This window comes from Scyliorhinus torazame, chromosome 16 (assembly GCF_047496885.1).
Source record: "Scyliorhinus torazame isolate Kashiwa2021f chromosome 16, sScyTor2.1, whole genome shotgun sequence".
Classification (NCBI taxonomy): Eukaryota; Metazoa; Chordata; class Chondrichthyes; order Carcharhiniformes; family Scyliorhinidae; genus Scyliorhinus; species Scyliorhinus torazame.
Window position 1 is genome coordinate 135,720,504 of NC_092722.1, and position 23,879 is coordinate 135,744,382.

At 42.6% G+C, this 23,879-nt stretch overlaps 1 protein-coding gene across 1 annotated transcript in view; it reads right to left on the bottom strand.

Annotated features, from left to right (window-relative positions):
• Positions 1 to 23,879, bottom strand: part of kndc1 (kinase non-catalytic C-lobe domain containing 1) — a 268,776-nt gene that overhangs the window by 58,523 nt on the left and 186,374 nt on the right. Inside the window, exons 16-20 of the mRNA XM_072479132.1 lie at positions 21,066 to 21,301; positions 16,586 to 17,031; positions 10,612 to 10,705; positions 6,496 to 6,593; positions 3,721 to 3,935 (exon numbers count right to left, since the gene is read on the bottom strand). Coding sequence (XP_072335233.1) covers positions 3,721 to 3,935; positions 6,496 to 6,593; positions 10,612 to 10,705; positions 16,586 to 17,031; positions 21,066 to 21,301 — 1,089 coding nt within the window. The remainder of the gene's footprint in view (positions 1 to 3,720; positions 3,936 to 6,495; positions 6,594 to 10,611; positions 10,706 to 16,585; positions 17,032 to 21,065; positions 21,302 to 23,879) is intronic.

Consider the following 23,879-nt stretch of genomic DNA (forward strand, 5'->3'; position numbering starts at 1 on the left):
GGTGCCCCGGGTTCCTCTCACAGTTCGGAGATCTGCAGGTTAGGTGGATTTGCCATGCTAAATTGCCACCATGCCATCCCTGATAGCTATACAGGTCTAAATACCAATAGTGGTATAGATTTACTATTCATCTCAAGATGGAGATTACATCTGACATCTTCAGCAAAGTGGATGGTTTCTGTAACACAGTTGCTGATTGTTGTCAAAATATAGAAGTGATTTTGTCTCCATAGACTTTAGATTGCTGTAACATTGAGTGAGCGGAGTATATCTTGGAATCTATTGAGTCTTACACAAGATTAAATTTAGTTTGGTAGATTTCCATCAAAGCAATTTTTAAACTTTTGGAGTGTGGCCCTCTCTCTAAAAGAGCAATGCTAGCTGCTGACTGTGATACCCTTAGCTGTTGAGACATTGTTTGACGATGCTGAAATTTTGTTGGTCAAGCTAAAGGTCTTTGCAAATCGGCAACAATCATATTCAACAAAGCCTGAACAAACTCTGCTCCAATATGTTCCCAACTTACTACTAGAAATACTCATATCTGTAATCTTAACAATTTGTTTTTTATACAAAGAGGGAGATTATTTGAAAGATCCTCATTTTTCCAGGTATTGATTACGATATGAAGTCTCACAAAAAAAAGAGAGAATATGCCAAAATTGTAAAGTGTGAAAACTACTAAAAATAATTAATTAAAAATCAATAGAAGCACTAAAATAAAAGCTGAGTTTTTCCAGCATTTTCTGTTTTTATTTCATAAATAACACTGATGGGGTTACATGAAGCAGAGTGGAAAAAAGGCATCTGTGGACTAATCATTGGCATGGATGCTGTTGGGCTGAATGTCCCATTTCTGTAAGTATATAACAATGAAGCAGTGAGCTCAATTAATGTGTGCACACATCACAGCTTAGAAACCCATCCATGTGGCGCGATTTCCCTTTATAACCCATTGTTGAAATATTACCTTGATATCTCCTCAATTCTGACTTGCATACATTAATCAACTGCAACTAGCAGATAGAGGAAAGGACAGCATCAAAGCACCCATGACAACCAATTCCCTACCTCTCAGCTCCAGGAGGGAATGATCAGCATTTCTGTATATTAACATGTTCACTTCTCATTAAATTAAATTTTTTAAAAATAGTATCCAATTATTATTTTCCAATCAAGGGGCAATTTAGCATGGCCAATCCACCTAACCTGCACATCTTTCGGTTGTGGGGGTGAAACCAACGCAGGCACGGGGAGAATGTGCAAACTCAACACAGACAGTGACCCAGGGCTGGGATCGAACCCGGGTCCTCAGCGCCATAGGCGGCAGTGCTAACCATTGTGCAACCTTGCTGCCCCCTATTTCTCATTAAATTTGCCATGTGTCCCAAAGAAAAATTATATTTCAATAATAGGGTTGTGTGATAATAGGATTTTCAAAGATGTGACAGACCTACATCATCCACAAACAACTGCAGCGCAGAACGGTAGCACAGTGGTTAGCACTGATGCTTCACAGCGCCATGGTCCTGGGTTCGATCCCCAGCTTGGGTCATGCAGGGTAGACTATGTTATTATAAGTGTTTGCGTGTTTTGTTTTGTTAAATAACAAAGTATATTTACTGTCAATATCGTTTAAAAGAAAGTGAAATGGTGAAAAATGAAACCATCTTAAAGTTGATCATTTATTTTTTTTCTTGGGGGGAGGTGTCATGGGAATGTCACTTTAAGAAATGTTTGTCTTTGGGCAGCACGGTGGCGCAGTGGGTTAGCACTGCTGCCTCATGGCACTGAGGTCTCAGGTTCGATCCCAGCTCTGGGTCACTGTCCGTGCGAAGTTTGCACATTCTCCCTGTGTTTGCGTGGGTTTCGCCCCCACATCCCAAAGATGTGCAGTTTAGGTGGATTGACCATGCTAAATTGCCCCTTAATTGGAAAAAATGAATTGGGTACTCTAAATTTAAAAAAAAAGAAATGTTTGTCTTCTCAAGTGGCTGTAGTGATGCCATTGTGTGGGTGAAGCTGGGCTCTGGCTCTGTGTTTTACTTTCGTTTTGAGTTGGAGAGCTGCATTCAAACCAAGGAGGTGTATTTTAGTCTCTCTCTGCCTGCTAAAGAATGTTTCTAGATCACTTGATGATTTCAAAGTAATACCTGTTTCTGTAAGGAATGCAAAACCTACTGTCTTTGTTAAAAAGGGTCTTTGACTTATGGATGTTGTTAGGAAAGTTACTAAGGGTTACCTATCGAGTACTGTATCTTTGAGAGGGGTATCAGTGTTGGTAGTTGATAAGATGTTTACTGTGTGTTTATAAAATGTTAACTGGATTCATAGAATAAACATTTTTTTTGTTTAAAAATGCTTTAGATCTCTGTTGCACCACACTTGGAAAGTGGGCCCTTGTGCTCCCCATAACCAAAATCTATTAAAGGTTGTGGGTCAAGTGAACTCCATGATATACTTTGGTGTTCTCTAAACTCTGGCCCATAATAATTCCTTTCAGGACAGAGTAAGCAGTGGTTACCAGAAATGCACTCCACCTGGACTTAGCTCTAGCCAGCTCTAGTCAGGAGTCATTACGAGAAAGTGGACTGCACAAGCATACTGTGGACCACTGCTAAGGAGCACATGGCACATGCTCACAGCTGGTAAGGAGCTTTGGCGCTGTTGCAGGCCTTATAGCTCTCTTTAGATCTCTCAGTTATAGGATACAACATAGCTCTCAGCAATATCAGTATCAGGAGCCAGATTTTCAAAGCGGAATGAAGAACCCAACACCTGGATGGCTTCATATCCTGACTCCTCACCTCAACCGTGTCACTCGAGTGACACAATTTTTGAATGCAAATACAGGAGGCAAGCCCAATGAGTGGAGCCAAGCACCTCCACGAGGCCAGAGCTGCCTGCCTGATTCAAGTGGTAAAGGCAGGCAGCAGCTATGTTGGGGCCTGCTGATCCTTGCTGAAGAGAGTAGACAGCTTGTCAGTTGACCATGAAAGTTTAAGGTTTGGGAATGACAGTAGCCGGGCTAAAGAAAAGTAATGCACATGTTCTGGTGCCAGTTACTCAAGGGATCCATAACGATCAGCGCGAACTCACACATGCGCGCTAGTTTCCTTCTCTGCACCGACACAACATGGCGGAGGGCTACAGGGGCCCGGCGCGGAGGAACATAGGCCCCCACCAGGAGAGACCGGCCCACCGATCGGTAGCCCCGATCGCGGGCCAGGCCACGGTTAAGGCCCCCCCCGGGGTTGGATTCCCCCCCCCTCCCCCAACCAGGCCACCCCCCGCAGGATGAACAGCAAGGTCCCGCCGGGTAGGACCACATGTGAACGGCGCCGGCGGGACTCGGCCAATCTAGGCGGCCACTCGGCCCATCGCGCGAGGAGAATCGCTGGGGGAAGGGGGCGTAGAGCAGCCCTGACCGACGCCGCGCCAACCACGCTGGTACCAAATGCATCGGAGCGGCGTCGCGTGAATCGCGCTTCCCCCCCGCCCCCCCCGGTGATTCTCCGACTCGGCCCAGGGTCACAGAATCCCGCCCAGGAACTCTGGTTGCTAGCCAAGCATTACTTTTGATATAAACCAAAAGTACTTTATTCACCAGGCAGCACTTTGGAACGTCCTGACATAATAAAAGGTGTCAAGTAAATAAATTCTTTTTAAAATATTTATTTTTAACATAACATTTAATATTCCTTGCTCCGTGCCATTCACCTGCTATAGAGGTAAGCCATCAAACCCACTGCTGTTCCAGCTTGAAGTACTTGTGTTCCCTTCTTGCTTTGGCTCTGATCACCTTTTAAAGCGTGGAAGGTGAGGTGAGAATTGCTATCAGTAGACGTGAGGTCTAATGTCTCTGACTGGAATGAAAGGCTGACCAGCGAATGAAGCACAGAAGGCCTCAGGCCCCATTGCTCCATTTGCAAAATCTAGAAAGACCAAAAATACCATTAAGAACATACAACAATACCTGCTACAACAAGCAAAATACTGCAGATGCTGGGAGTTGGAAATACAAACAGAAAGTGTTGTAAATACTCAGCAGGTCTAGCAGCATCTATGGAGAGAGAAATAGAGTTAACATTTCATCAGAAAACATAAGAATAACAAGGCCCATCATTGCTGCGCTGCCAATTTTACAGTAAGATGATGGTGCCTCAAAGCAGATTAGGCAGAGATGTATGACTTGTTTGGGATTCACAGTGGCAGATTCTCAAGAATAGCAACTGCAACTTTATATGGAAAAGTGATTAGTGGACTTCAAACCTGCCATTGTCTGAACTCTCTGCAAAACACAAGGATACTAGTCCGCCATGTTCCCAGACTCCTGCAACTGCCAGGAACAAAGAATGCCTAGTGAAACTCATCATGCAAGAGGGGTGCCAAGGACCTCTATCTGTTTAAATGGCATCTTGATAGCTTTGACAATGGGAGATCCAAGCTCCTTCATTGATATGAATTGTCATCCATTATGCACCAAAATCAGCTGTCACATGATGAGAACCCCATTTGCGAAAGAAGTGTTTGTTATAGCAAAGGAATAGCATTCAGATGACTCAATTTCAGACACCATCTCTGTTATATTTTGGAATATATTACAGATATAGAGAATTTTAATTAAAAGAAACAGCAAATGTCATCGACTTTGGAAAAAGATGGATTAGAGTTAAAGCAGACTGCCTCCAGAAAAACAACTAGCTTACATCGGCCTCAATACCCCTGGAATTTCAAGACCACCAAAGGAATGTCTAAACATATATTATGTGTATGTCTATGAGTGTGAGAGAGAAATTTGGGACTCTGGCTCACTTATTTCTTCATATAGCTTCATACACGGCCAAGTACACACTGAACTGGATATTCATAACTTCCGAAAAAAATTCAAACTCTGTTATGGCCAACCTCAGGAGTGGGAAAGAGGAATTTATTTTCCACTCCAGAATAGGTCGTAACATTTGCTTGAGGAAATTATAACTCATCGATGACAAGATGTTAGACATGCAGTCTTGTCGCAGGTAAGGTGAAGTTGCCATAGTCTCAGATGACCATAGGCTGCTTTCCCCTTTGCGGGGGAAAGCTGACTGGTTGTGGTTTAACCTGAGGATCACCACACCTCAGGCGAGGTGCAAGGTTGAGAACATAGACATAGACTTTACAGTGCAGAAGGAGGCCATTCGGCCCATCGAGTCTGCACCGGCTCTTGGAAAGAGCACCCTACCGAAGGTCCAAACCTCCACCCTATCCCCATAACCCAACCTAATCCCCATAACCCAGTAACCCCACCCTACGGGCAATTTTGGACACTATGGGCAATTTAGCATGGCCAATCCACCTAACCCGCACATCTTTGGACTGTGGGAGGAAACCGGAGAACCCGGAGGAAACCCACGCACACACGGGGAGAACGTGCAAACTCCGCACAGACAGTGACCCAAGCCGGAATCGAACCTGGGACCCTGGAGCTGTGAAGCAATTGTGCTAACCACCATGCTACCGTGCTGCCCTTCATGAATAACCTTCATGAATAACCTCTGGTAGCACAGAACATAGAACATAGAACAGTACAGCACAGAACAGGCCCTTCAGCCCTCGTTGTTGTGCCGAGCATTGTCCGAAACAAAGATCAAGCTTTCCCACTCCCTGTCATTCTGGTGTGCTCCATGTGCCTATCCGAGGTTCGGCTGTCCTGCTAATCGAACTGTAGTAACTCAGTCTAACTAAACCAGTCTGCTCTAAGCCACGTGCTGGATGTGATGCTTCTGATCAACCCTGATGTACTCTCTAGATGTCTGTCTGTGGAAAGAGACAGAGCATGTGTGCCCTGTCCTTTTATATGAGTTGTGTAATGCACCCTTGTGGTAATGCCACCTTTGGGTGTCTTGACTGCTCATTGGTTGTGTCCTATTCTAAGTGTTCATTAGCTGCATGTTTGCATATCATGACATCTCCGGTGCTCTCTCTAGTGTTTACTTAGTTGTAGTGTATTTACATTAACCCCTTGTGTATATACGGTGATGCATATCACCACAGATGGGAAAAGAACAAAAAGGTCAGTGTTGGGTGGAGGGTAACAAGGTTTTATGATGGAAAGCCATAGTGGTATTAGGATAATTAAGATAGGTCGAGAGTGGTGGTGGAGAAACTAAACTTGGAGTCATCAGTATAGATATGAAAGCTAGCTCCATGCCTGCACTGATGTTATCAATGGTAGCATATAGAAGTGGACCAAGGTAGAGATTCTTGGGATGAGAGCATGGGGCTGGGAAGAAGCAATTACTGGAGATGCTGTGGTGATGATTGGATTGGTAAATACCAGGCTAGTCCCATCATGATGGATAGTGTAGGAGAAGCCCTGATTGAGGATGGTATGGTTGATCATTTTGAAGGTTGCAGAGAGGTTTGAAGAGATAATGTACCATGATTATAAGGTAAGTCGTTTGTGACTTGGGTTAGGTTATTCTTTCATAGCAGTTTGATCATTTAAAATACCTCTAGATATCTCTTTGCCAGCTCAAGAAACTCCACCTTCAGCCTCATTTCTTCAAGCTGTTGCTTCAGTTTGGGCAGCACCACCTTCACATCAACTCCTTTAAATTAAAATGCAACGTTACATTCTGAATGTACAGCTGGTGATTTTCACAGTACCTTCATTGCAGTGTTAATGTAAACTTGTGACAAGAATAAAGATTATTATTATTAATAAGCCAAGTAGGCTTAGGTGCAAAATCTTGACTTGGTCTTCTGGGCGGCATGGTAGCACAGTGGTTAGCACTGTTGCAACATAGCACCAGGGTCCCAGGTGCAATTCCAGGCTTGGGTCACTGTCTGTGAGGAGTCTGCACGTTCTCCCCATGTCTGCGTGGGTTCCCTCCGGATTCTCCGGTTTCCCGCCACAAGTCCCGAAGGACGTGCTGTTAGGTAATTTGGGCATTCTAAATTCTCCCTCTGTGTACCCGAACAGACACCGGAATGTGGTGACTAGGGGCTTTTCACAGTAACTTCATTGCAGTGTTAATGTAAGCCTACTTGTGACAATAAAGATTATTATTATAATATTATTATTCAGCAAACTCAAGTTTGTGCCACGAGTTGCGGATGTTATTCTATTGTCATGTTTAGAGCAACATGAAGTAGTTTTCTGCTTGCAGAGACTCAGCAGTTGTGATATGGTGCGAATAAAGTAATGTCATGATGGGAAAACTGGTCAATGGGAAGACTGGTCAAAATATTTGATACAATGTAACAAATGCTGCCCTAACTATTTCAGACCCCTGTAAGACTAATAAGGCCAACTCTGCATAATTTGAAGTATGAATAAGATCAGAGAAGGTCAAGCCATTCCAAAATACCGGACCTCGGCAACTCCTGATAAGACTAACTTGTCATAACCCAGGGCCGTAGGAATAAGACAAGATAAGGTCAGGAAGAAATAAGTCTCCTCCGACCTCTCAATGTTCCCTCCAAGGACAAGATAATGGTATGAGTGATGTGACAAAGAGCCCAATAGGGTCAGCAGGCATTGCTTCCGTTTCTACTTCTGATCGAATTCCTGACACAAATTCCCGCACCAGCCTCCCCGAACAGGCGCCAGAATGTGGCGACTAGGGGCTTTTCACACTAACTTCATTTGAAGCCTACTTGTGACAATAAGCGATTTTCATTTTTCATTTTCGACTAAGCTGTAGTCATGCAATCTTGATAATGATAATGTATAAATACTGAACTGATTTTCTGTAAAAGTGCGGACTTGAGAAGGAATCAGCAAGTTTCACTAACTGCTCTCTGACCTCAAGTTTCAGCCATTACTGCATGCAGTCGTTTTGTAAATAAAGCCTTGTTATTTTGTCTCAACGAGCGTTATTGAGTCTTTACACTACAGAAGCAGGAAAATATTGACTACAACACAGTGACAAGATAACTGGAGTCAATTGGACTCTGGAATACAAGTGTGCAAGGCCACATTTGGGAGATCATTTCACACTATCTGAGGTGGCGCAGTGAAGGATTTTTGGACTTTACCTGGATTAATTATCTGTTGGAGGAGACGAGTTTGGTTCAAAGAATGAACTGTTTAAATGGGAACACTAGGAAGGTTGACCAAACTCAATAAGTGTGATGCAGACTCGTGAAAAGGCAACAAATAAAGGGCCCTTGAGGGAAGGTGAGAAACCACCGTAAATACCAGATGTCATCTGTGTAACCATGGGAAAGTGAGAATAGAAAATTACTGAGAGAGGCTACTTTTGTCAGCAAGATTGGTAAAAGAGCCAGTCCACGAATCTGACCGGGGCTCAGTGTACGAGTCAAAACAGACCACAATGGAGGAATTGGGTGGGTCATTAACCTCATACCATATAGGGTGTTAATAGAGGATTAGCCTTATTTGGTGCTGGCAAAGCAGGACAATTGCCTATTCTGAGTTTCAAATTGTGCTGCTGGATTAAAGGCTGTATGAATCTCAGACAAACATACAGGGTGGTATTTTATGTTCCTGCCTGGCCTGGGACTGGAAATTTCCATCAGAGGCCAACGGACCTTTGGCTTGTCCGTCATATTTATGTCCTTCCCACGAACATTGAGTGGGACTGGTAGATTTAGGTCATACTGTTTTAATGGCAGTGAAACTATTAGAAAAGTTTGAAGTCTTGGTTGATCTCATCTTACAGAGATAAGGGAGTAAAATCAAATATTGTACAACTGGATGGAGAATAGCTCCATACAATGTCAAGATGGACCCATCTTGAACACTTTTAAACGTAAGGAACACAGTGCAGAGGACTTGGTTCCAGTGACACAAAGAATGAAAAGACCTTAGGAGGACAAAAAAGGGTAGCAATGTCATCTCATACATGCACTGTGTCAACTATCAGTATCAGGAACCTGTCTTTCCTACCTGGGCATTCCATGACCTTGCCTGCACTACCCACATGTAAGAATTATGCTGCTCTGTGCCCTTTCCAATACCTTTCTTGCCAAGTTAATTTATTTTAGCAGGAAGCTACCAAAAAAATCTGACTGGCAATTGCTTGCATGACCATGAACTGCATGCTTTCCCTCCCTGTCTTCACAATACCAATGGGTGGTACATGGATGTAAGATAGTTTTGCCACTAATGTCAAACAGTCAATGTATGCTCCCCAGACAGCTGTAAGTAGCAGGAGGGTACAGAAGCCTGCATGCTCCAAGACATCTTGGCTAAATGGAGGAAACCACTGACAGCATCTGAGTCAATCCGGCCCACAATTTTCCCAGATTTTTGTGCTTCATTAATTTTGGCCTCTTGAGTACCCATAATTTAAAAAAATATATTTTTATAGGCATTTTCAAACTAATATACATTGTCGTTCATTTTCATTTATTGTACAGTACATAAGGCTTCTTCTTAGGTTTCTCTATTTACAGTCTGTCGCCATCTGGCTCAGCGTACAATCATCCCTAAACCCCCCCACAGCTCCCCTCTCCTTGACACCACTCCTCCCACCCACCCTGATGCTCTCCCTTTTTGTTAATAATTGTTTTAAAATACAGTTTTGTCCAAGTTATGGATACAGGTATATCACATAGGCTCTTGGAAATGTACCCGGATGGGAGGGGTCTTTCCTCCCCTCTCTTCTTTCCTTTTTACCGATCATCTAACTGGGCCATTGCCCGTTTTCCTTCACGTGTTCTCGCCACGCTGTGGTTGCTGCCACTGTTGTCTTCCCCTGTGCCCCCCCCCCCCCCCCCCCCCCCCCCCGCCCCGTTTTTGTTTTCTTATGTTCCCCCTTCTGGCTCCCCTTTTTTGTTCTCCCCCCTTCCCCCTTCCCTCCCTCCCTTCCCCCCCTTCATCACTGCCGCCCCCCATTCTTTCTTGCTGGCTTTTGCTACCTCGCCTTGCTCCTCCCTCGCTTTCCTCTTTCTGTCTTGTCCTGGCTATTTCTCCCGGGCTACTAGCTATTTATTTATTTATGTGTTGCCCACAAACAGGTCTCGGAACAGTCGGGTGAATGGCTCCCATGTTTTGTGGAAGCCCTCTTTCGACCTAGGGATGGCGAATTTGATTTTCTCCATTGGGTTAGGTTGAGCCTCGCGCATGTGGAGGTAAAGATGACCCTGTGCAGTGCTTCACTCCAGAATCCCCACCCTATTCCGTACCCCAAGTCTTCCTCCCATTTCCTCCTTGTCGTGTCCAATTCGGTGTCGGCCCTCTCCAGCAGTCATGAGCACCCCTAATTTTAATAATTCCATCATTGATGGCCATGCCTTCAACAACCTATGCCCTAAGCTCTGACATTTTCTCTCTAAAGTCCTCTACCTTTCTACATTGTTTTCCTCATTTAAGACGCTCCTTAAAACCCATCTCTATGACCAAGCTATTGAGCATCTGCTCTAATATCACATTGCATGATTCTGTGTCAAATGTTGCTGTGTAAAGGTTGCTGTTGTTAATGATGTCATGGGAACTGCTCGGTAGGCATGGTGATAAGGAGGCCAGGAAAGAGTCTGATTAAACCTGGTAATAAATGATATGTTATTTGAGAAGGGTACCAGCCTTAAGACCGGGTTGTGCTACGGGAGATTGAAAGAGAAATGCATGGGATTTTAAACATGAATGTACTTATTAACCTTTGTTTCTTTTTTCCTGAAGTTGGAGCTTCTGATAGAATACTTTAGTTTTTCTAAAATCTTTGGTCTCCATATTCAGTTGTTGCTCAAGTTCCTGTGAAACCAAAACAAGATCAGTTTATTTGCAAAAAGTAAAACAAAATTGCTTGCACTATACCTATCAGGAACAGTAGCCTAATGATAATGTTACCGGTAGTAATCCAGAGGTATGGATTAATGCTCCAGAGATTTAAATTCAAATCCCACAGGCATCTGGGGAATTTAAATAAAATTACTTCAAGAAAGGAATTCTGGCCTACATGTAGTCAATGTATCCTGTCTTCAAAACTTAATCCTTTGAGCACTGGTATCATTATGGTGAATCTGTGAAGCCCAATATACATTTTCTGAAATGCAGGACCCAGAAATGAGCCTGTATTCTAAATAGAATCTGGCTCGTGCTTTATCGAACTATAACAGTAACCGGCATCCTTTTATATTCTGGCCATTTTGTGATAAAGGACAACATTCCATTCACACTTTGAATTAATTACCGTACCTAGCCACTAACCTCTACAGTGCTTTGTACTATCCACCATGCTTTTCTGTATTTGAACCCCTAAATCCCTCTGCTAATCAAGTTCCTACCTTCTCGCCATTTAGAAAATACACTGATCTATCTTTCTTAGGCCTAAAGTGGATGACTTCACACTTCTTCATGTCGAGCCCCATCTGAAACAGTTTTGCCCACTCACTGAATCTACCAACATCCCTTTGCAACTTTCTTTTTACTGAACCAACTAACTTGGTGTCTGTAATATTGCACACCGGACTTAACGGTTGTGGTGAATGTATTGCAGTAACATTCACCATGTATACAACTGTACCACGCTGTTGCCCATGTGGGCTCCACCTTTGGACCATTGTAAGGTATTACCTGTAATGTATCATGTTGGTGCCTTGTGGGCTCCACCCCTGGCTCCATCCCTTGAGGGGAGGTATAAAGAGCAGTAGCCCTGTAGGCAGCTCTCACTAGCAGACCAGTCGCAGGCAGACACTGTTCTAGTTGATTAAAGCCACAGTTTACTTCAACTCCTGGTTTCGCGTGAATTGATGGTCGCACCAAGGGGTGGGAATGAGTACCTTCCCCATGGTGGTGCCTTGTGGGCTCCACCCCTGGCTCCATCCCTTGAGGGGAGGTATAAAGAGCGGTAGCCCTGTAGGCGGCTCTCACTAGCAGACCAGTCGCAGGCAGACACTGTTCTAGTTGATTAAAGCCACAGTTTACTTCAACTCCTGGTTTTGCGTGAATTGATGGTCGCACCAAGGGGTGGGAGTGAGTACCTTCCCCATGGTTCTCATGGAGTACGAGCTCCCCCGCTGAGGGGATGGGAGGTGTAGCCACGTAAAATGGCTGATTCACGATTAGAATGGTCAAACCCCGATCTAAAATGGCGAATGGAAGAGGCTGATGGGAAATCAGCCAACAAGACTCAAACGGACAGCTGCAGGTAAAACAGTGTATTCGCCTCTGGGGGAATCCAGACAGAGCAATACCTGCAGCCATTAACATCACAACAACCCAGCCATCTGCATACTAAGCAGCCATCCCCGGGAACAATTGCTACAACATTAGCAACATAAAGCCGATCCAGACCTTTCGGCACCAGCAGGAGCTGACACAAAGAAAGGTAAACGACCACCCCCTGATCAAGGAATCACCCCATTATTGGAGCATATTGAACCAAGTGATTGGGACCAAGTCCAATCACTTGGAACCAGGGTCAAGGTCCGCCCCGAGAGGCGGGAGGCCACTGGGGACTATAAGAATAGGGGCCAAGTTCAGCTCGACCCTTCTTCTCCTGCTAGCAACCTTCGAGACCCTTCTACAAGAGAACTGTAAGTTTGACTCCAGCGATCGCTACCAGATAGACACTCCTGACTATCGACCTGTACCAGCCTTTTGAATCCCGCAGGCTCAGAACCAATTCGAAAGACCATTTGTTTCCCTGACCTGGTGGGCCATTTCCAAAGTTAAGTATTGGCCTGTTAGTTGTAGGTAGTAACTAGCAGTAGGATTATTGTATAAGTATTAATTGCTGTATATAATAAATGAGAGTTGATTCAACTCTTACTAAGCGGTAATAATTGCATTATTAATCATTACTTGGACTTGAACCACGTGGCGGTATCAGAATGATACCTGGCGACTCATGAGCAAAGGTGACAGAATTAGAGCTAATAAACTAAGGCTAAAAAGAGCAACAGAGGAGGGGAGGGGGGTTGGGGGGAGGGGGGGAGGCAGGGAGGTTGGGGGGAGACTACTCCACTTAGCATTGTACAAAAGGACGGCCAGCAAAGCACAGACCAGGGAGAGACCTAGTAGGGATCCACCGGGAAGTGTATATACCATAATTGTAAATAAAATCAAAGTTCTTTATATTACTCGGTGTGGATCTCCCCTGTCCTTACTAAAGTGTCATCAGCAAATATGGGATATGCGGCTCTCTTATCCTTCACTAAAGTCATTGTGAATACAGAGAAAATCTAAGGGCCCGGTAAAGATACCTGGGCGACACTACTTGTCACATCCTGACAATTTAAGTACATACCCACATTCATACACTAGCTCCTAAACAATTCCCTCCCCATGTGAATAGGATGCCTCCAATTCCATGCTCTCTCATTTTTGTTTAGTCTCTTTTGTGGAACCTCATCCAACGCCTTCTGGAAGCCCATATAAATAACATCCTTATACACTCCCTCATCTACCATGCTAGTTAAATTTTCAAAACATTCAACAGCCAGATTTGTTAGATATGCATTGCCCTTTACAAAACCACACTTTTTCCCTCTGATCAGCTCTTATTTGTCCTAGTCACTATATCCATACCAACAACTTCGTGGCTATTCCCTAACATGTTAGTTAATAGCAGTAGGTTTGCCTGGCAATGAAATATCAATGCATCTTCATTCTTACAATGGCATCACGTGAGAACAATGATCCTTCATGTATAAATTACTACTGCATATTAAAATACATCTTTCTTAAAAACAAACTCAATAGCTAGATTGGTTTGATGATGTGCCAATGAATATTGGGTCTATAATAATAATTATTATAATATATATATAATAATTCATATTATTTACTGGCTATTTTCAACCTCAAATGCTTTACTTTTCATTATCCCATAATCCACAAACATTTGTCGAAGGAGACTTGTGTCACACAGGGAGTTACAATGGATTTGATGGACACATTAATTTCTTATAATATTCTCTTACTCAACTAGTAGTCTGACATGTAACACGTAGCAAGGGGACTACATGAACTGACGTGTAGAACCTGCAGCCAAAGGAAATTGATTTGTTGGTTTGAGATGACAGACCAGCTCAGGTAGCTTCATATTCCTGGGCGTTGGGCTTCAGATGGATCTTCATTGCTGCCACTTTGGCAATTTTTATGAGCCCTCTAAGTGTGGACTAAACCGGTGAGAAACTCCCCAGGGCCCAAAAAATGACTCAGTGTCATTGAATAACGGTGGGGAATTCGGTGCAGAGCCAGCGTGAAACGCCCTGAAAACCCGCCACAAATGAACTTAGAATTTTTTTGGGATAATCAGGTTACACAGCCCCTCAAGCCTGCTGCACCACTCAACCAGATCATGGGTGATCTTCACTCCCACTCCACTTCTCCCAATACCTCCACCCAACAAAAGTCCACTGCTCTTGGTCTTGAAAGCTCCAAATGACACCCAGCATCCACAACCCCACGGGAGGGAGAATTCCATGTCTCCATTGACTCCTGTGTGAAAAGTGCCTCCCAATTTCACAGAAACATGTTACCATTTAATTGCAAACACTTGCCTATTTGAATGTGATATCATGATGAAGCTAAGGTAAAATATGTGCTTTACAATTATTTAAAATGATGCTTCTTTGAATAATTTACAAGGAGACTGAAATAGATTCCTCATATTCTGCTCCATTTCCTAAACTGATTTTAGACTGCCAATGTCTGTGACATTTTATATTGCTCTAATCACCTGATCCTGGCCACATACTCCAAGGTCACACAGTCACTATCCACAATATGCCTCACTGCTTAGTACAGAAGCTTTGCTATTCTGGGAGTATCCCCTCCAATAACATCACGCTGGATCACAAAATCAACCACTGCCTGTCAAAGGTAAGCTCAGCGTTTGGTGGCCTCATTCAAGACTTTGGAAAGAGCATGGAGTTTGTCCCAGAACAGAGATCAAAGTCTTCCACGCAGAGGCTCTTACGTCATTTCATCTTATGTCACTTCCTGATGGGCGTGAGTCTTGGACAACCTAATGTCATCGCTTAAAGCAACTAGAAACATTTTCATCTCCGCTATTTGAGACCTATCTGCAGGATCAGGTGGCAAGACAACATCCCCAACACTGAGGCTCTTGCAATGTGCTGCATACCTGGCATTGAGAGTATGCTCGTTAGAACCCAGTTCCATTGGGTCGGTCCTGTGGTTTGCATTGAGGATCCCCCCATAACAAAGGCAGTACTCTATAGCCAGCTGAGCGTGGACATCCCAAATTTAGATCTAAAGACAATCTGAAAGCTAAGCTCAGAACTCGCAAGCTGGATAAACCTAAATGGAGAAGACACTGTTGTCGAATGATTTTGACATCTGAGGAGCACAGAATCAAGCGCCCTCAGGACAAGCGAGCGCAGTGCAAAGCCATTGTCTCCATCCATCCCTCCAACACTGACTACATATGCAGGATCTGCACAGTTGGTTATGCAAATCAAGACTTGGCCCAAGGTCACACATGAAATGACAAACCTCGGCTGTAAACCAGTCTTTTCTTTGCTGAATATTCATCCATCAAAGTGAGAATCCGTCAGCAATACATAATACATATTTAATTTGTTTTTGAAAGACATATAATTGTTCGTTTTTTGCCTAAATTTTGTCAACATTGATGAACAATATTACCATAGCATTCACCGGCTTCTGAGATGAAGATTATCACAGATAAGGATGTGGCACAAAGTAAGTGGCTTTCAGAAAGCAATATTTAAAAATATGCTTTGTTTTATACGTAATAATATTATTTTCCTCTGCCAATGTCAGCATTTTGACAAGCTGAGATCTCAAAGCGTTGTTTCTTTTGCAACTGTAATGTACATTCATAGCATCCCACCAGTGCAGAGGAGGCCATTCAGCCTGTCAAGTCAGTGCCGTTCATTGTCTGGCAGTTGTGCAATACTCAGTATGCTTTTTAAAATATTTTCTCAAAACAAGGAAGCGCAAAATGTCATTGAGAATTTTAGTGCTCATTAGTGTTTGCTATCATGTTTGTATCATACAGAAGGCATGACAAGGACAATTACTTTTTTTTGTTAAATTTAGAATACCCAATTCATTTTTTCCAATTTAAGGGGCAATTTAGTGTGTCCAATCCACCTATCCTGCACATCTTTTTGGGTTATTGGGGGGAAACCCACGCAAACACGGGGAAAATGTGCAAACTCCACACGGACAGTGACCCAGAGCCGGGATCAAACCTGGGACCTCAGCGCCGTGAGGCAGCAATGCTAACCACTGTGCCACCATGACAAGGACAATTACAATTGAATTACTTTGGTAATTTAATTGTTATCATTAGACCATAAGACATAGGAGTGGAAGTAAGGCCATTCAGGCCATCGAGTCCACTCCGACATAGTTTTCAAAATTGGTTATGAAAATGATTGAAACATTATGAGATGATTGAAACATTTCCTCAGAAAGTGATGCACGTAGAAGTATGTATAAAAATGACCAGTTGAATCAAAATTAAAATTTACAACACGTTTACTTAAATTCAGAGGAAGCAGAGATACAAAAGCATGTACTGTTTTTGAATGTATTCCCTTAAACAAAATCCATGTTGCGATCAGAGGCAAAAGGTCTATTTAAAAATCTTTTTGAAGTTCATTGAAGTACCGTGACTAATGCAACACTTACCAACAATTTGGTTTCTATCTTGTCTCCTTCATTGAAGTTATGTTGACCCAATTGCTTCACACAGGTCTTCACTTGCTGGTTAAAATACTCAATTCCAAAAAATGCACTGCTCCATCCAGGATTGCATCTCTTTTTCCCTATGTTTGACTCCATGTGCCGCAAAGACTCGGAAACTAGGGATTCAGACCCTTCTGTTGTCTGGCCAGTGCCTTCTTTTTTCTCTTCATTGCTGGGGTTAAATTTTAAATCTTGAGATGGATTACAATCTTCACCGGTAAAGTTACAACTATCTTCCATCTGATAGAAATGTTTTGCCATCTTTTCCTCTTCCTCACAATTATCTGATTTAGGTTGCTTCAAGTCAGTGTCATCAGGTACCATGTTGCGGGTATCTTGCCCAAGGATCATTTTAACATTGCTGAGCAGCTGGTCTTCCTTACACTTAGCTGTATGATACATAACAAGGTAATTTGCATTAATTGCCTGTACAGTTCATCCGCCCAACTCCTGCATAAACTAACAGCAAGACTGTACTTCACAGTGACTCGTGTGTTCTGTGTGAGATAGAGTATTTCAAGTTTGAGTCAAATTTAATTACCAGGACAACGAGCACTGGCTGATATATGCATCAAATCCCTATCAGCATTGGCCCTAGTTTGTTTATTATATAGGTCAGCTTTTATACTGTATAGATCCAAATCTCCCCATGACCAGAGCAGTGAAATCTAGGCTTAAGTCTATGTTGTGCGGGATACTGCAGAGGTCCTGGTGTGCACCAAAGTGCTGCAATTACTCATGCAGTTAAAACTTCTGGTGGGCTGATTTGTGCTGCCCAGGACCCTCAATAAATGTATCTGACACTGAGCTCAGTGAGGATGCCATTGCAGCAGACATGCACATTGTGATCAGTGTAAGAATTTCAGATATGTGTATTTGGTGCAGTAAGGATTGAAAGTCTGGGTTAGTATAATAATAATCTTTATTATTGTCAAAAGTAGGCTTACATTAACACTGTAATGAAGTTACTGTGAAAAGCCCCTAGTTGCCACACCCTAGGTGCCTGTTCGGGTACACTGAGGGAGAATTCAGAATGTCCAATCCACCTAACAAGCACATCTTCTGGACCTGTGGGAGGAAACCGGAGCACCCGGAGGAAGCCCACGCAGACACAGGGAAAACATGCAGTCTGCACAAAAACAGTGATCCAAGCGGGAATCAAAACTGGGACCCTGGTGCAGTGAAGCAACTGTGCTAACCACTGTGCTACCGTGCCACCGATAGTGTGTGTACGACTGCGGCAGTAGTGTTTTTACAATTCCTGGTTTAAAATGCAACAATGTTTTTGGGAGCCAGAGATTCATCAAAGCATTGTAATAGCTTGGGCCTAATGGATTTTTGTTTGGATTAAGACAGTTCTCTGTGGAGTAGTTAATAAGCTACATAGTTAATAAGATACATTGTGTGAAGTTGGTAAGATGATGTAACTACTGGGAGGAGCTAAAGTCACAGGCATTTGATCAGAGAAGCAGAGATTGTTCAATTAGTTTCTGAAAGTCAAACCATGAAGACAGTTTCTGAAGACTTCAGCTGGAAATCCTACATTGTTCTGACAAGATTCAGGTCTATCTCTTCAAACAGCCTCAAAGGACATCGCTCAAGCACACATGAGTTGGTCTATTAACTGTATTTAAAAGTGGGTTGAGAGCTGAGATGTTTTTGTTGTTTGAGCTGGATTAAAGATATCAGTTAAGGATTATTGAATCACTAAATTGATTAGCATTGTTTAAGGGGTGATTGTAAGTTATTTTCTTGTCTGATGTTAAAGATACTTTAATACTGTGTCGGTATTAAAGTATGTTTTAATATACCATGGGCATGATTCTCCCTTTGGGGTACTAAGTCCCCACGCCCGCTGGAAAACGGGCGAGAATCACTCTGGACATTTTCCTCGAAAGTCTGGGATTATTCCCTGTTCTCCAGGGGGCCAGCAGGCATCTGACGTGTGTCCCGCAGCTCTGACCCTGCTGGACAGACCCACCTCGGCACGGGCGCCGCCGACATGGAGAAGTCACACAGCGGGCCCGCGCGGAGGAAGATAGGTCGCGGCCGGATTGTGATGGGATGACGATCGGTGGCCCCCGATCGCAGGCCTGCCCATCGCCCATGGGAGAGAAGTGGCCCAGTCAGATTTGACACAGCAGTCAATGACAACATATTCCCTTCATACATCCTGCTTAAGCACTTAAGAGATAAGCCAAAGTATCGCTTTCATGCCGTTACAGTCCTCAACACTGTCCATTTCACAAAGGCCCATTTTTTCTTTGAACCCTAAGTCAATTGCTGAGACATTCCGCCCCTGCCGTGCAGGTATTCCTGTTGCGGATGCGGCAAGCCATTTAAATCCCCATTGACCTTTGCAGGACCGGAGATTCTGCCTGCTGAGGGGCTGGAAAATCCCACCCAATTAGTCGTGCAACTAATGATGTATCAAATTGCATACAGCACCTCTGCAGAAAGATTTTTTGAAACACAGTCTGGCAGCTGTTCAGAAGCAAAGTAACATCCTCAGAAGCAAGTAAATGGCTTCATCACGATGAGTACATATCTCTGACACCACACACACATTCCCTTCTTGCAAACGTTTCTAATATCACCCTTGTTCAGCATCGTGTATGAGGAGAGTTGAAACTAATAAATGAATAAGGTTCAGCTATAAATGTGAAGACGAAAACACGCTGCAGGAAGGTATAAAAACCTAAAATGCTTGACGATGAATACTGATTTTCGCAAAAACTCACTGCCATAAAATAAACACCATTGTAAAGTACAGACTTCAGTACGGCAGCATCAGAATAACCAGGAACCTTGAAGAGCAATTCTCCTGAGACCAAGTAATGTCTGCCTCAGATCCAAAGGTCACATGTGTATTGCCCAACCATTATTCTCACCTATGAAGTGACTTTGTTAACGTTGCAGGTGTGGAAATAAAGACTAATCACTGTGATTGGACTGAGTGAAACTTAATGGAGCTGAGGATCCAGATGGGAGCTCATTGGGTACAATTTAACCCTTGGATGAACGTGGAATCTTGCATCACATCGATTAGCCATTGAACAACTGAAACTTGGAGAGGATAAATGTGAAATATACCTACAATGGTGAAGAGTATATACAGTGAATGGACATTCATGCCATCATTGTGCATTCATTATATCGGTTGACTTAGATGGGTGTCCTCTGGAAGCCCGAGGCTTGGATAATCTTGGCCTGCTCTGGTACAGGTACACCTTCCTAGGGCTGATCTGCTGGTGTTGATGGGACCAGTGGCAGAGACGATTTGGAGTGACAGGACAACCTTGGAATGTCTTGGGTGGATGTTCCTGGGGTGTCTTCCTGGTGCTCCTCCTCTCTGTGGATACCCAATGTCTCTTCCCTGACTCCTCGAGGCGAAGGGGCACCTGAAGGGTGGCCTCAGGCCACCCCTCTCTTGCCTGGCCACTGTTGGAATGGAGCCATGGCTTGAGCGATGGTGTGCAGATCCAAGCACCAGTCCGGCAGAGCGGAGTACATGTATTTGACAACAGGCATCTTGTGTGCTTAAAGGTGACTTTTTGTATTAATGAGACCATTGTAGTTTAAGATGTACATTGTAATCCATGTTAATCTATAAATCAGTGTGCATTTGTTAAAATAAGGTATAAAGTAGTATTGTTTAATAATCCAACTTTTCATGTTTAATAAAGGACAACCTTGTCCTTTTCTTGTTGTTAAAATTAATTAGCAGCTCTGTGACTCGGCTCCTCCATGTTTTGCTGTTAAAACTAATTAGCAGCTCTGTGACTCGGCTCCTCCATGTTTTATGTAAAAAAGAGTAAATGTTACAGTGTTTTGAGCCAGACTTTTATACTGGGATCTTCCCCTTCAGTTATAACATCAACTGGAATCAAATAATTGTTCATCAAAAATCGGCCTAGCTCCACCGTAAAAATATATACTGACACTACTTCAACCCTCTCTGGGGAAGAAAGTTCCAAAGATGCATGGCCCTTTGAAAGAAGAAAATTCTCCATCTTAAATGGGAGACTGCTTATTTCGAAATGGTGTCCCCTAGCTCTAGGTGAATCTCAGGATAAATCACCAGCAGACAATAAGCTAAGAAACTCTGGAAAGTGCACACATGAATGAATGAATGAAGGGGCTTGTGCCACAGGGTAAGAGGCATCTTGATTACAATATTATTTAAGTAATTAATTATTTCTCGGCAACTAGAGGTTAAATGAACATTCTCTGCAGGTACACCACAGTGCAGCTGTTTTTACTTGACATTGTATAAACTATGGTCATAAGAGTGGGGGAAAAGATGTTATTGATCATTTTTCTGAAATGCCTATCATTTCACATTACATTTGCAAAAGACAGACCCATCAACCCAAACCAACTTTAAATTTGTGAATTAGCTCATTTGGATGTTGCACAATACCTGAATACAGATTGTCAGAAAGACAGTTCACATCCAAAACAACGCGTTCTGACAATGCTGCTGGTGATAAGTGAGGCTTTCTGGAGATTTCTCTGGCTTCGAGGTCAACTGCTTTCTCCCAGTTATCGTCACTACTTCGTTGCTTCCCATGCCCAGGAACTGTTTTCTTTTTCTTAATGGTGTTTTGTAGTGTGGGGTTAAAATAACCTGGGTTTGGTCTTGTTGTGGCCTCTGGCCTGAAATATAAATAATGGTTAGGTTGATAGCAGTCCAAACTCACTGATGAAAATTTGACTGGTAATAAATAAAGCTGCCAACTCTGTTTAAACCCCAGTATTTCAGTTTCACAACTCTTACAGACTTTAGGTGTAAATGTCAAAGTAATATATAATATATAAATGCATATCAAAATGTATCAAAATTTAAATAAATAATAACTTTAATTTACATGGTGCATATAACATAGTGAAATGTCTCAGAGAAGCTTCACCAGAAAGATTTTCAAGTTTAACACTGAGCCATTTGTTATGGGCGAGGATTTTCAGAACCCCAAAATGTATCATGGAGTTCAACCAACCTCTCCCTTTAATGGGTTTGTTGCTTTTCCGAGCACATGGCTTTTTCCCTAGGTGTGGGATTAGAATTATGGACACGTGGGTATTTAAACACAAAACGCTGTTTATTCCATGAACTTTACTTAACATCAAAAATAAACATTGGATCTCTTAACACCCCTTACTTCAAAGATAACTCAGAAAATATTGCAACAGTAAATATGTCCTTAAAATCTTCCTTCAAACTTCCAAGAGGCTTAACACCTTTAAACAGTGTCACATCAGGTTAAAGGATATATATAGTTTCTGTAGAATGGCAGAGATATATTAACTTGGTTGCCTTCAGCTCCAGCAAAACAGCCAGGCACTTTTCAAACTGAAACTAAAAACCTGCAAAACACAGACTGCAAAATGGCTGAACTGAGCTGAGCTCCACCCACTCTATAACATCATTTTTCTTAAAGGTACATTGCTTAAACATCTAGTTCTTAAAGACACTCTCGCACGACACCTCCCCCCCAAAAAGAAAACCATCAACTTCAAGATGGTTTCATTTTTCACTTTTGCACCATCCACTAAGAAATGTACACAGTAAATATACTTTATCCTTTTAAAAAAAACCCACATACAAACAGGTATAATAATATAGTCCATTTTTCTTTGTTCTTCTTCCTCCAGTCTCTTTGAACAAAGTCTCTGCACGATCCATCCATTCCTCTACTCCTTGGCATTTCTCTTCAGAATCAGATAATTTAGTTCAGTCTGACCACAGAGTCCCAATGCAATCTCTTGCATTGGTTATCACAGCTTTCAGGCAGTCAAATGCCTGTTGAAAGTCCGCTGTCCGTTGAAATTTTTTACGTTTCTTCAGCAATTCCATCAATGGAGTAATCACGCCACAAAACCTTTGCACAACTGTTCGATCAAATTCATTCATGCTAAGAAATTGCATTATTTCCCTTCGTCTTGAAGGTATCGAAAACTCTGCAAGGAAAATGATTTGGGCTTCTCCAAATTCACTTTCGGCTAGGTTCATCACCAAACCCGCCACCTGAAGTCGATTGAAGAACTCCATACAATGTTTTAAATGTTCTTTCCATGTCTGAAAGTTGGAAATAAAAGCAGATTGTCCCACTTTCTCCATGCAATCCTTCACTGGTGGGACAGGATAAGAGTCCGTTCTTGTAACTGCATTCACCTTTCTGTAGTCCACACACAACCTTTGGGTACCATCTGGTTTAGGTACCATCACTGTGGGTGAGCTCCATTGGCTGAAACCCACTTCAATTATGCCATTCTTCAGCCTACTCTCAATCTCTCTGTTAACCTGTGCCAATTTTAAAGGATTAAGTCTATATGGATCTTGTTTGATAGGAACAGCATTTCCCACATCTACATCATGTATAGCCATTTTAGTACTTCCCAATTTATCTCTACAAACTTGCCCATGTGATATCAATAACTCTTTCAGGTCAGTTTGTTTTTCCTCTGGAAGGTAACTTAACAATTCATCCCAATGTTTAAGAACATCCTCATTTTCCAATTGAATTTGAGGTATGTCAAATTCACAGTCATCTGGATTTGGTTCGTCACTTTGAGTTAGAATCATTAAAACCTCCTTTTTCTCTCCTTCCCTTTCAAAGTACCTTTTAAGCATATTCACATGACACACTCGGTGAGTCTTCCTTCTATCTGGTGTTTTTACCACATAATTCACCTCACTTAATTTCCTTTCAATCTGATACAGTCCACAAAACCTAGCTTTTAAAGGCTCCCCTACCACTGGTAACAACACTAAAACTTTATCCCCACTGGCAAAACTATGAACTTTGGATTTCTTGTCCGCTACCCGTTTCATCACATTTTGTGCAACTTTCAAATGTTGTCTAGCCAATTCACCTGCTCTATTTAATCGTTCCCTAAAATTTGACACGTAATCCAATAGTGTAATTTCTGATTTCTCACCCACCAATTTCTCCTTAATCAATTTAAGTGGTCCTCTTACCTCATGACCAAAAATTAGCTCAAAAGGACTAAATTTGGTAGACTCATTAGGTGCATCCCTAATTGCAAACAATACGAATGGAATTCCTTTATCCCAATCCTCTGGATAATCTTGACAATATGCCCTCAACATTGTCTTTAATGTCTGATGCCACCTTTCTAATGCTCGCTGCGATTCTGCATGGTACGCAGTTGATTTAAATTGTTTTATTCCTAAGCTATCCATAACTTCGTTGAATAACTTTGAAGTAAAATT